The sequence below is a fragment of the Sphaerodactylus townsendi genome, linkage group LG04, assembly GCF_021028975.2.
Source record: "Sphaerodactylus townsendi isolate TG3544 linkage group LG04, MPM_Stown_v2.3, whole genome shotgun sequence".
NCBI classification, from domain to species: domain Eukaryota; kingdom Metazoa; phylum Chordata; class Lepidosauria; order Squamata; family Sphaerodactylidae; genus Sphaerodactylus; species Sphaerodactylus townsendi.
The window spans coordinates 82,989,027-83,003,834 of record NC_059428.1 but is presented as its reverse complement, the minus strand read 5'-3'; the positions used below and the strand labels follow the sequence as shown (position 1 = coordinate 83,003,834).

Here is a 14,808-nt window from a genome sequence, read left to right as displayed (position 1 = left end):
TCACTTTCAATGTTGTTTAACTAGGGGCCCCAGATTCTCCCTTTAAGGTGGATTTAAAAAGAGAATTTGGGCTCTCTAGTTTAAACACTATTGAAAGTGATGCTTTTTGTGGGTGGATTCCAGCATCACAGCAGCTGCCTGGGGGGGTAGGGGAGTGCAAAACTCAGATTTTGCACCAGGCTCCATTTTCCATCTATGCCTCTGCCCAGAGGGGAGGGGAGGGGCAGGGCAGGGCAGGGCAAGGGAGTCTGTCATCCCTGACCTCGGAGAGCTGCTTTTATAAGTGCTAGGCCAGGGGCGGGGCTTGGGTAGGCGTGGCCATGCCCTAGGGGCGGGTGGGGTGTGGCCCCACCCCTGAACCCCCCCATAAAAATCTATACCTAAGTCCCTGGGGTGCACTACCTACAATCTCTGCAACCAACCCCTCATTCAGCCGCCATGACTGACTGACACAGGAGGTTTACAAAGTCAGGCCAGAACTGATGTCAGCTGGAAGAGAATTACCTTTCCAAAGAATGTTTGAACTTCTCCATCTCTTGCTACATTAGCACACAGTAGTGTAGTCATTTATCCATTTCACATGGTAGTTTAGTCATTTATCCATTGCTAGATTGTGGTGAACAATACATCTGCACACCCTAGAACTTTTCAATGTCTTTACCAGTGTCTATAATTTTTTCATATTAAAATATGATGTATCAGATATTCCAAATCATAGAAATGCCATCATACAAGGGAAAAAATTCTTGCAAAAGCTAAGATAAAATGGAAAAAATGGGACATGGAATGCTGATATCCTTACTTGGTTTTACTAGTTGCTCCTCTTGCACAGTTCCAGCATCATCAGATTCTGAGAGTTCCTTTATGAAGTTGGAAGGAAACATGCCAGTCTTTCCATTGAGAACTCCTTCCCACCAGCCCTCTTCCACCTGTACCAAGAAAGAAACACAGTATGTTCTGAAGTTCAAACGTGAACATTCACGTGACAACAATTTGAAATGATTTTAACATTGATTATGTATGTAAACCTTGCACTGACTTTTGATAGATTGATCAATAGTTCTATGGAATCCTGAAAGTTTTGGAAGTCCCTTGTGATAGCTCCAGCTCTTTCCTTTTACACAAAACTGTGATGAATGATTGCTCTTCTACCATGTTAGAGTTACCTTGTGGTTTTACCTTGTCCTGGATACTGTTAAACTCTCATGGTATTTGTTGATACCATGAGAGATAATCCAACAGTATGGAATACAGTGTCATCAACAGACTGATGATACTGAACTTTATTTTCATCAGACCCAGGTCTCCTTCCTGAATCTGTGCCTGGAATCTATTTGGACTGCATGACTGAAAAAAAAACCCAGCACAGGCAATACAAAAGAACTGATAGTTGGAAGTCTCTGGCTCTTAGAAAGGATTATGCTCTCTAAAAGAGAAAATACACTCTTGGAAACAATCTTGATCCTGGGTCCACAGGTTATTGTGGCACCTTTTACTAGTTAGGTTCAGCCAGGTGTGTCCCCTTGTAGATCTTCAGCCTCCAGTTTTTATTACTGTTTCTTGTTCTATGGTGGCACTAAACAGAGGCATAGCTGGGCCAAACTGCGCCCAGGGCGAATTCCATGTTTTCTGTCCCCCATAGGCCCCCCACCCCCTACATACCTTAGTTCAGGCTGAAATAGTTCAGGCTGAAAAAAGCCTTGGTGAAAACTACACCAAGGTCTCCTGGGTAGTGTAGTTCCCACCAGGGCCCTTTTCAGGCCGCTTTTAGCCTGAACTTTTCAGGATGAACTAAGGTAAGTGGGGGGAGGACATGAAGGGGTGGGGGACATGGGGGAGGGGCACCATGGGGAAGGGGTCAGTGTGATTTTCTGGCCCCCAGATACCCCCCCAGTGCAACACGCTGAATACTATTCAAACAACAGCTTGCTCAGAAATCAATAGCATTCCTTTTAACTAACACAAAGAACACCATTATTTTTTGGAGTGACTGCATTGGCTACTCTATTTTTCAGGCTTAAATATCAGATGACATTGACAAGTTCCAAATGGTCTTGTTTGCATATAAAAATCTTTCCTTAATCAAGTGATGGACTGATATATTTAATGAGTACTGTGTTCCTTTATCATTGCTGCCTTAGCAGTTTGGTGATTGATTATTATTTTACTGGAAATTGGTTTCAGTAATTATATATGATCCACTGAATATTTTAAAAAACATAAAAATAAACAAAACATAAAAGAATATGGTACTGATACCATAAACACAATACACATGAATACACACAAAAGATAAAATTTTAAAAGGCAGTGATTTTCAGTACATAAATAAGGTGGATCCTTGATCTGCAAAATTTCATTTTAAATTCAGCTACTCTATACATTATCCTGGTTTTAACAATAACATACAGTTTGAATCTGAGGGCCTAACCAGATATGGCTATTTCCACGTGAGCGCTTGCAAGTAATTCCAAAGTGTCGCATCTGTTTTGTTATACCCACTAGCATAGAGACTGCTGGTCTTCCAGTATAGAAGAATATTTACCTTGGAGGAGAAGAAAAAAGAGGACCAATTCTGCCACTTGAAAAAAAGAAATAGGGGAAACTTCTTGAAGGAAAGTCGGGGAAGGGGATGTGTGGAGAAGAATGATGCAGAGGCTGCTCCATTTCATCACTTAGCCAGAAAGAGATGAGGAAGGGAAGAGGTAACAGTGTTGGCTGCTCCTATGTTGCTGCTATTTATGTACTTTTCCCTTTCCTGTCTCCTCCCTGCCTGGCCTACGTGAGTTTAGGCGAGGATGCCCCCTGCATGCTAACATTCTCTCTTTACTTCCGCCACAACAAGCACTGCAAGACAGCTATTTAAATCTTGTATAATTGTTGTAATTGGTTCCATATCTAGATGAACTGAATTGCTTCTGAATGGACTGAAAGTTTAGTCAATACATTTAACACAAATATTTTATTTTTAATATTTTGATATAAGATTACAACATACTGAATTGAACACACTGAACAAGACTCAGAAATTAGTTCTGTTGTAAAGCAGTAAATGAATTATTCTCTAGCATAGTAGTAGAACATATGTGTCATGTAAAGTGATTACATTTCTTCCAAGCAATTCTATTTGGCATGGAAAGGCAGAATCATGCTGGGAAATTACATCCCCTAAATAGCAAATGTCCTTAGGTTATAAAGTGATAGAAAAAATGAGTCATTCCCTATACCGCTAGGGATATGACATTTTAATGATTTCCATCCATCAGACCATGCCCATGTACAGAAAAGTGACAGAAAAGGACAGCTTTAGTATGCAAATGATCAAACTCTAACACAGATGAAATCCACCCCTTCCCAGAAAAAAAGAAATTAAAATTATTTTAAACAAATAATTGAACAAACACTTTTTGAAATCTGGACAAAACTAAGCAACATTTAGCTTTTACCCAGACATATAGTTTACTCAAGCTTCAGTATTTTCAGGTTAATAAAAACATTAAATGACACTGAGTTTGGAGAAATCAATACAGTTTGGATATGTACATTTGGTAACACTTTGTTTTAGCTTTGAACTAAATTAAGTTACTCGAGATCAATTAAAAAACTTTGTAAATCAATTTAATGCAAATTAAAACTGCAACACTCATGAGTCAAACAATGTGAGATTTGAGGTGATTTTTAAATATATACTGATTTTACTGTCAGTACACTGCATAAAGAATACCAGATGATGTCATATGCTTTAAAAATAACATGTTTCTCCTTGTATTCTCTAATAAAATCTCTACAAGTTAAGGTCAAAAGACTTTAAAAACAGGATAAGGCAGCAATTTTACATATACAATAAATACTGCAGGATTTATTTAAGGGATCAGAGGACTTGGAAGCAAACCAGGTATGGCTCACTTAACATTAACAAACCTTGGACCCAACTGTACACCGTGGGAAGAAAGTCACCTACTACTGCTAGCACTATTTATTTGAATAGATTAAACCACTGTAATTAGTATTTTAGAAATTACGAATGCAATTACTCAGACTTTCCAAAGCTAACTATGCCAGACTAGAAAGTGCATCAGTCAACTAACTACATGCATCAGTCAACTAACGACATGACATATGAATTACATTTTTCTAACCTATTTAATCTCAATTTGCATATTCTCAATATAAATGTAGGTAGCATACTAATTCATTTACTTATGCATTTGAAATCTCAGTGCTGTATTTCACATATTTCCAGTCTCACTGCACCACTGTGGTGCTGTAGTTACGATGTCAGACTAGTATTTGGAGGAAGTTTATCCCCTCTCTGCCATGGTAGCATGATCTTGGGCCAGATTTTTATCCCCAAGAAATGGTGAAGGTTGTGGGGAATTTATATGGATAAAAAGCAAGCAAATGGGTGAATCCAGTGAGCAGGATACACTGGCAAAATCATCCCTTCGGCTTCAAGCATCAGTAAAGCCTCTCACACTAGACGAAGTCTTGTACAAGATGAAAACGTGCAACCATTGTCTTTTCTTTAACCAACTCATGTAAATGTTGTGACAATGTCATCAGCCACTCTGTTAATTGAGCACAAAGTTCTGGCTTTATTTTTATTAAGACAAAATCAGATTACACCAGTTGGCGAGAAACGACACAGGAGGATGGTGGCGAGTTTATTTAGCTCTTCGACATCTCTACACATTTTACAATTTGCTTCATCAGGAGTTCTAATACAAAACACAAATGCAAGTATAAAATACTTAAATGAATATAATGTTTTAAAAAACAAAGCAATCACATAATTACTATTCTGCTATACATTTTAATTATTTTATGATTGTATTTTGTATTAGATCCCCCGATGAAGCAAATTATGAAGTGTACAGGGATCCAAAAGATCTAAATAAATTCTTTACCTTGAACCTTGTTGTACTCTCCGCCCCCCCTCCCCCAAAAGTCTTTTTGCTCTGAGTCCTGGATGATGCTGTTGGTCTATGTCAGGTGTTGGCAACCTTTTCCACCCAAAGAGCCATTTGGACCGGTTTTCCATGGCCTCGAAGGTCTACCGAGCTGGAGAGGCAGCTCTGCATGAAGCCGCCTCTGGTTCGGCCCCTCCACTCACCTTTCCTTCCAGCACTGGGAGATGGAGGTGCCGGGCAGGGAAACCCCCTCTGCCTGATGGAGAAGGCAGCCACCTACTCCATGGGGCAGAGGGTGGCTGGTGGCTGCGGCCTGCCCAGTGCTGCCGCCTCTCACATTGCGAGAGGCAGCGGCGCCAGGCAGGGAAACCCCCTCTGCCTGATTGAGCAGGCAGCTGCCTGCTCCGCGGGGCAGAGAGGTGGTGGTGGCTGCAGGGATGGCAGAGGGCGGATGGCGGCTGCGGCCTGCCCAGTGCTGCCGCCTCTCGCACTGCGGGAGGCAGGGGCGCCGGGCAGGGAAACCCCTCTGCCTGATTGAGCAGGCAGCCGCCTGCTCCGTAAGGCAGAGGGGTGGTGGTGCCTGCAGGGATGGCAGAGGGGGGATGGCAGCTGCTCTGGAGGGACATGCCCACGCTACCCTCTGACCTCCAGGTGTCGGAGGGCAGTGTAGGCATGTCTCTCCAGCCCTCCAGACCAGTGCTGGAAGGAGAGGTGAGTGGAGAGAACACAAAAAGCAGCACCCTCACGCAAAAAGCTGCCTCCGGTTCAGCCCCTCCATTCACCTTTCCTTCCAGCGCTGCTCTAGAGGGCTGGAGGGACACACCCACGCTACCCTCCACCCTCCAGGCCATGTGGAGCCGCAGTATAAGGCTGAAAGAGCCACACGCGTCTCCTGAGCCACAGGTTGCAGACCCCTGGTCTATGTTATGGCTGTGTCCTACAACTACTATAACCTTCTCAGAACACCTACACAATACCCCCTCTCTCACCCTTCCTCAAAACTTTCATCTCCTACTAAAACTCTGAACTGAAAGCAGTTCTTTCATTTGTTACCCACATTCTCATCTTCTTTTCTTCACTTGTCAGTCTCCCCTTGAGAGCAGGGAGCTGTCAGCTTCTTTTTTATGCACAGCTATGCACAGTCCACATTAGTCATTCTATATAAATATAGATAGGGGTGTGCAAAAACACAACAGCATGTTGTAGTAGCTTTCATTATCAGGACAGAGATTACCACACACAAAGCTGGCTCTGAAATTTAGCAAATGGGGCACACCTAGTGCTATATGGTTTGAAATTATGTTAAAGTTTTAAGCCAATAAAAGTCTACTGAAAAATGAATCATCACTCAAAGAACACTACTTACTTCTCCTACTACCTCAATGATGTCTCCAACTTTTAACTCCAGCTCATCTTCATTCTGAGGCATGTAACTGAAAGCCACTTGACATCTTCTCCGCCTATTTCGACTCCCTAAATAAAAAAATGTCTGTAATTAGTAATAAATCTGTACTAACATTAAAATGTTAATTACACTTCCATCACAAAGCTGCCTAGCTGTCAAGAACTTGTGCAAGTTACGGTAAATGCAGAATCACTACAGAAAATACTATTTTGAATGACTTTATATATATATATATATAAAGCAAACAGTCCGTTTGTGAGTTGTGCTCTAACTCCAAAACCACTGAACAGATTGCTTTCAAATGTTCACTCAATGGGCCTTTCCAACGCGGAAAGGTTTTTGGATATTCACATTGCTGAAACTCAATACCTGAGCCAGGTAAAACGTATTTTTCCTGGCGCACCAGGCCATGAAGCTGGTTGTGTTTAACTGTCACCCTTAGAATGTTCGTGCAGCATGTCTGTGGCCTAAAGGGTTGGCATGCCCTTACAATGTTAACGCAGATGGCCAGAGATAAGCATTGAAAACAGTAAATAGGTAATACTGTTAGGTAATATGAGTGGAAGTGAAACACATACACACTTTGCCATGTGAGACGTCAGGTGGGGTTCCCCCCCCCGCCACACGCGCAGATAACTTTCACTCTCTGTGCCTCACCCACTGTGCAACACACATACTCTCATACACATCCAGCTCATCCTCACACACCTCACTCTGCCCTCCCTCACATCCAAACACCACTTACCCACTTCCTCACCCATATTTGCCACAGCTCTCTTTTACTAAAAGTGAGCTGGAGTTTGCCTTTTTCTTCTAAGAAAATCCGTGGGGTGGGGGTGAATCAACACTACCGGCTCCGCTTCTTTTGCACATGGACCTTTCCGAACCCAGGGAGCTGGCCTCAATCTGAGCACCTTACCACCCTGCCTCTGCTGCCTGACTGGGATAGCCTGCTTGCCCCAGTTCTGCCTTTACTGAAACCAGGACTGTGCGTGTCAATCAGCCTCATGGACAGCGGGATTCGCACTCTGGACAGTTCCGTTGTGGAATGGAAAGGGTTACCTTATACTAAAAAAAAGACACCAACATATAACAATGTGAATTGAAAAGGGAAAGAGGAATTCCATTTGACCACCCCAAAAGGCTATGCTGCGGATCAGTGGACCTGCATGGACATCTGTGTGGGTTATGGACTGTGATGAGATGGACAATTGCCACAGCAACATGTGGCCGGGCCCCGTTAGTGAATGATAAAATGAATACTGGTACGAAAACCTCTGAAAAAGCAATATTAATATTTCAAGCACACATACTGTACCCTTCTGAACAAATCAGTCCCACAAGGTAGGTCACAGTGTTGCTCCCACACACTCCAAATGAAAGTGCCAAGCCACAATACAAATTAACCAAAGGACTGTCAATTTTAAGAACAGTTGAACTGCAGTTCATCAAAAATTTCTTTCTTACTAGCATGCATTCCCTGCCATGTTATCAAGCAGATTTGCCTATACATGGGCACAACAACTCTGGCTCAGTGCTTGAAGAAGTAATATAACTGGACCTTGCTTTTCCTTGCTTGTGCATCAAGATATGCCAAATGATACTGTTGGTCAACACCATTCTCCTATGCTGGTCAGCATGCAGATTCAAATGGTGACATTGCACACCAAGAATTCCCTCCCCTGGCACTCTGATGGGTAAGTCCACAGTGTCTGGTCTTATCAGCTCCCCTGTCCACAGATATCTCAAGGTGCTTACCTATCTAGTTAAACTGAAACATTTAATCCATGTTAATCTGACCTCAAAGGAAACAACCCAAGCTCAGCACTTCTTACTCCACCTGCCGACAATAGATTGCACATGCCACCACCCAGTTCAGCTAAAAACAAATTACCTACATTGTAGAAATGAATCTCACCAACTCAACAAAGTTGTGGAAGAGTGGATTTGATGAACCAGTGAAGAATTGTAATTCCTGTTCCTGTCACCACTGCACTCTGTAAATATCTGTTGACTTTCTTCCTAAAATTATACACTCTATGCTATTTGACAGCTCCTCTCCACATCCTTCTGGGTAACACTTTGGCACCACTGCCTAGCTAGTTCCAAGTCCCACTGAACCTAGTGGTTGAGTTATTTCCTCCAAGTGATCAAGGACTCACAGGGACTGGCATCTCTCCAAACAATGGTTGATCAAAAAGCAACTTTGGCCCTTTCTGTACAACACAAATAAAACATCTTCAGGATGGACAAAGAAGCATTTTGGGGAACAATTTTACCAACTATGAGCTATTAAAGTCAATGTATTCAATAAAAAACATTGACAAGAATGCTTTCCCAATGCAATACCCATTAGCTAGGGTTTTCTGCTCTAAATTCAGGTTGCTTATGACTACTTTGGTAATAAATTACCATAAATGTATATTTTAATATCCTCTGAATAACAAATGGGATCCTGTTAGGACTTGTGGGAGGAACTTAATTTCCCCTCCCCCACTATTTCCTCTTTCCCTTCCCTGAAATCCCCCATTGCCTCTCCCCTTTTCCTGCTTCTTTCTCCCCTTCTTGGGCCCTATTTGGAACTTGCTACACCAGCCTTCCCAAAGGGCTGTTGATTCACAGCCCTAGTAGTTTGAGTCTTCTCCTGGGGCCTATTGCAATGCCAGTTCCTTGGGCTACCTGGGTCCCTTGCACCTCTGTTGCACCTTGAGAGTTTCACCTCTGACTCTAGTCAGCTCTGAACCTCCTGCAGCCCTGCATACTGAAGCTCTTGTAGCTGGAGGTTGGTGGCTTCCTTGGCAACCACAATAAGCTATTCACCAAAGTCTCCCACAGACCAAAGGATTATGATTCTCCAGATGGTTACTGCAGCGAGGTTGCTTTTTGCTAGAAATTGGAATCATAAGGTCGCTCCCAACCTACATGACTGGATAGGTAACATAAAAGAGATCTATATTTTGGTAAAGTTAAGCTTTTATCAAACACCTACCCCCATACTTAAGAATTAAACAATTTATGATCAAATACAATACAGATAATGGAAATGGTTATTTTGTAATTTGGAGTTGGGGTTCTTTCAGATAGGGTCATTTAGGGGGTGGTTTATAATCATTTGTTTTCATAGTATGTTCAGTGTGTATTTTCAGTTGATTTTTATGATGTTTGTATCTGGATTTCTAAATAAAAATTAAAACAAAAAATGAGTGGTCTTCTGTGCAGGCACACATGCAACTATGCAGACCAGTCGGAGATGAAGAATTCAAAGATTACTAAATGATTTCAAGTGCCAGGAGAACTCCCCTGCCCTGATTTCATGCTATAATTTCCCCTTCAAGCGCACAACAAAGATGCAGAGAGTGCTCTTTCCTCTGTTCACCGCTGTGGAGAAGTTGGGCCCTCAGAGTCAGCAGCCCACAATGGGGAAAGAAGGTGGGATATATGCCTACATAGAAGAACACTCAATGAAATATAGTTAAAATTAAATCAAGCCCTGTTTTCAACTTTTGGCTTTTCCACATGCTACATTTACCCTACATTTTAGGTGTTACCGGTCCAATCATTTTCCACAAATTTTGTCTGCATACCTTCCTTCCAAAAGTGAATTGTGTCTTGACCCCATAATAGACCATTTGTTCAGTGTGTGGGCATTACACCAGTAATTATCCTAATTTTTTATCTTTTTTTTAAACAGGTGCTCTAGAAATTATGTGACCTATAGCATCATCACTGATGCATGCACATAATCTTGCTCAGTCTGTCCTGATTGGTCACTTCAGCTATGGTTCTCTTTTTTAAAAAAACTGCCCCCATTCTTTCCTAAGAACCTCTAATCTGCACATAAAGCCAGGCATCATTTATATTAAAAGTTGGAGAATCTCTTTGTTGCTAGTATATTCAGTGCACTCCCTTTAGCCTCTTTGAAAAAGTCTGAACTAAAAATAGCTTGATCCTTCATTTTGCACCCTAAAACCAAGGTGCAATCCACCATATGCAAATCTGTATGCCTTCTCCCCAAACTCCCAAGAACCAGTCCTTGAGAAAATAAAAGGCTAACATCTTCACAATCCTAGCCTTTTACTTGGGTAGTGTTCTGTTGTCCATTCTCACCAATGCTCCATAGATAGTCGAATATCAGGGAAAAAATGTGAGAAGGGGGGAAAATGCAGACCAAAGGAAAGAGAAAATGGCTAAAAGGGAAGATGGACTGTTGTAAGGAGAAGGAAATGTTCTATGTGAAATTAATAAAGCTGCTCAAATCTACCCAGACTCTGCTTTTCTGACAGAATGTTAGCTTCAGACACACTATGTGAAATTGACAAAGCTTCTCTGATCTCAAAGTGAAGGAGGAGCGGGGACGGGAAACATTAGCTTAGCACTCACTCATCTCTTTGCACCAGCACTCTATTAATAATCTAACTTTGGAAATTTTTTAAAAATGCAAAGGAGGAAAATGGAGGGAGGGGAAAGGGAATGGCTGACCAAGGAAAGAGAAGATGGGTGAAAGGGCTTCCATGAGGAGGAGGCAATGTTCTTTATGAAAATGACAAAGCTGATCCAATCCGCCACCACCTTATATCTCTGCCTGAATGTTAGCTTTGGGAGCTTTAGGTGAAATTGACAACAGTGCTCTGATCCGCCCTTAAAATGGAACAGAAGGGGAAGAAAATGGTTGAAGGGGTGTATGGGTGTCTATGCGAGGTGTGGAAAAGGGCCAGGACTTCAGTGGGGCACAATAATGAACAAAAAATCAGTATGATCACATGCTTAAGGGAAGTTAGCTCAGAAACAGATTGGGCAAAACATTGTGGTAGAAGTGTTCATGAAAACAATGGAGAAAAAGTTTTCAGAACTAAACAGGGCAAAACATGCTGAAATCCACAGGAAAAAAAGTAGCATTTGCCAGCAGATACGTTGAGGTAAGTGCCCCACGGGGGGTGAATCTGCTGCATGGTGGAACACCATTCCTAAGAGCAGATTGCCCCCACTTTGGATGGGGCTCTAAGGAACAAATGACTTGCCTTAACTAAGCTTATACAAAATGTTAATAGACTGCATTGTAATAGAAAACACAAATTTCCATCTTTAAGAAAAACTCATGCTTCTGGCACAATAGAGTGAAAGTTGTTATGTCTTGGGAAAGGGTGCTGATGACCAATTTATACAACATCTTTTCCAAATGTTGGCTACACAGGAAGCACATTTTTGCTACACAGGAATTCTGGCTCAACTAGGAATATGCAGGTAATGTGGGAGTGTTACTGTAAACTGGGACAAGAAAAATGATTGCTACTAAAATATGCACATTTGGTGAAACATCTGGTAGTTGGATACATTTGCACTAGACATCTTTTTCATCTGAATTTGTTTGCTATGAATTATCACTGGGTACACCAGGAAGTAAAATTTCCACAAGCTAAACTTATAACATGCAAATATGTTCACGTTTGGAGCAATATAAAATCAAAATAGCTCATAGATTCTGATATGTCAAGATTATGTCAAGATTGGCAGAAAAGCTGGTTGGATCTAACCTTAGGTCTAAATTAATCCACCAGCAACCAGACAAGTAATTTATAACACAACATGGTAGTCTGCTGAAAAGTGTTTAAAACATGCTAGAAATTCATAAGAATTCATTGCATCTGAAACTGATCTTTCGATCCTGACATTTTAATATTATCAAATACAATTACGATCACCTTGTTTTGGAACATTCTCACAAAACTGGGAAGATGAGACAAGTTTCATTTGACCTCTTCAATTAAAAAGCATTTGTCACTTCCATCAGGAAAGGTCTCATTTCAGCTCAGTCAATCATATGGACAGTCTGAAGTGCCATCTGGCCAAATCTTACACAAATGTCACTTCTTCCATCATTCTGTGCCAATTTGTACAGTCTACCCACTACACATAGCGGGAAAATACACACTGGTCCTCCTACACCACAAGGGGGCAGGAACTGTAAAGGCAGGATGCAATGTCTATACCCACAGATCAGATTCAGCATCTGCTTTAAAGTGCAGATGTCCAAATTTTCAAAAAGGGAAGACAGCATAGTGAAATGAGTTGTTTAGCAATCTTATGAAGAAAGTCTGAGGAAAAAAATAGTTCTTCCATCATAATTTGTAAAGTTACTCGTTTTCTAAATGCAATACTTAACTATATATATATATATAGTTTTTTGTCACTTCAAGTATCAGTCATTTTTATAAAATGTCAGATTCCAAACACTTAATTCCTAGTGTTGGACATATATTTAAATTTGAGGTCAAGTTATCGAAATACTGCTAGACTAAAAATATAACACTACATTTGCTATTACAAAATAATTGTTAATAGCAGATATAGCATTAGCTGGTGGGACTAGATACATGGTAGTGGAAAATTAATCAACCAATTTATAAAATTACTTCATAATAAATATTACTTGTTTCATCTTTTTATAAAATTATACTTCATTTAAGTGACTTTAAACATGTTCCTGCTTGGAAATATTCCAGATCAGTCATATGTGTGCCACGAATTTAAAAATGGATTTAGCATAACAAAGATAAGCAGCATGAATCCCAATCTAAAACTGTACAGGAGTTCAGTGGAATTTTTTCATCATTCTTGGCATTATTCTTAATAGATCTCATCACAGTCCATACATATATTTTATGTTATTTTTGTCCCATTCATATCATGCATCTTGTCTAGATATTAGAACACCAAAGAAATTTTGCCACTGTTACCTCTGTGTGTCATTTTCATATCCCATTAGCAGTTTGTCTTTTTCTAGCACGTTCTTTCAGCCCAGCTCTCTTTTCATAGTATAGATGCATCCTAGTTGAGTCTTTCATCTTTTGGCTTCCTGACAGACATTCAAAAATAAATTTCCCCAGTATGCATTTGCACTATTTAGTTATACTTTATGCTATCTTATCCTGATACAGTTTTCTATTGTAGCCCATACTTGGTCGCAGAAAGAAAGAATAGTGATCCATGTCTTCAGCTCTTTCTTTTATGTCCAATAATTACCTAAAAGTTATATGACATAATGCATAAGATTCCCCATTTTGGGCTAGGCCAGAAATATGGGCTCAAGTTCAGGCACTATCTTTAAAGGGCTGTCAGAAAGTCTGATGAGTGGCATCTTGTCCTTTAAGGGGTTAACTTATCAATCAATTGGAAGGCATCTCAGGCCATAGGGTGGGGAGCATTGGGGGGGGGGGTTGATAATGTCGAGCTGACAGCATGCTCCATCAGGAATCACTGGGCTTCTTCCTGATTTGTGGGGAGGTAAGAGCAAGCTGGTGAAGATCTACACTTAGGAGGCCAAGGAAGACATGATGCTAGTTCCTGAATATGTATGTCTTCCTTGGCCTTCTGAGACCTGTCAGATCTAGGAGGACAGGAGAGGATCTTAGAAGGGTCAGCCTGGCCAAGGAAACTTATGGTAATATATAAAAATTTTAAAATTTATACCACAGATGTTTCTAATTACCAAACTTCCTGCAATAAAAATTTAGACTCCAACAGCTTAGCATGCTGCAACTGCTGCTGCTACAGAAAAAGATTAGTAAGAGTGAAAGAAAGCATATTATTAGCATACAATCTTTAAATTTCTTATGGTCAAGATTTAACAAAAATGACAAGAATGGTTATAGTTAGCAGCATTATTTGAAGGAAGCTGAGAATTTCATATAATTTCAATATAATCTGGCTCTTTTAGTTCAAGCAAGAGATATTCAAGCACTGGCATTTAGGAAGAAGGTGAGGTCAAAATAACTTGTCAGCCTATCTGAAATATATGGACTTTAAAATACACGCTAAAATTTCTAATTCAGACAACATTATCTCTTTGAGTTATATTGTAAATCTAAAATTAACCTATGAACTACACCAGTCAGATATATCTGTCTTATAGAGCAATATACTTTCAGTTATCCAAGACACTGAAACCTGCACCCTTAAAGCAAGGCTTTAATATGCAAGACTAGAGGGAACTAAGTAAAGATCAGAAAGAGTATGGCCATAAAGGTCCCATAAGGAATTTGATAAGAGAGATGGCTCTATGTCTGCAGAAAAAAATATTAACCAAGTTCTCTAAATTTCTCAAATTTGGGTATAACCTATTGGCACAAACAATATCCCACCTTTGCCCTAATTTTCCTTTTTCTTACTTTTAAATGTCAGAATAGGAAAATAATCTTCTACTAAAATCAGATTGTAAAAGTAATTAAAATTAGTTGGTTAGTATAAGACAAGATATACTGAAATTACGATAATTAACTGGTTAGTGCAAGACAAGATATACTGAAATTAAAAATACTGTGGCTTAAATGTTGTTGCTGTTGTAACAGAGTGTACTTCCTTCTCATCCTGCTGATCTCTGAGGCCCAGTTGCTATTTGCCATCTGGTGCCTTCCATACCTCCTCCCTGCACTCCCCTAACAAACCATCCACAGTTCTGAGTCCTTTATAAAACCAAAAAGATATTGCAAAAATATC

General features: G+C 40.5%; 1 protein-coding gene across 1 annotated transcript in view; it reads right to left on the bottom strand.

Moving 5' to 3' along the window:
- Positions 1 to 14,808, bottom strand: part of SH3KBP1 (SH3 domain containing kinase binding protein 1) — a 190,285-nt gene that overhangs the window by 83,060 nt on the left and 92,417 nt on the right. The window contains 2 exon segments of the mRNA XM_048493335.1: positions 803 to 929; positions 6,277 to 6,383. Of these exon segments, the coding sequence (XP_048349292.1) occupies positions 803 to 929; positions 6,277 to 6,383 (234 nt within the window).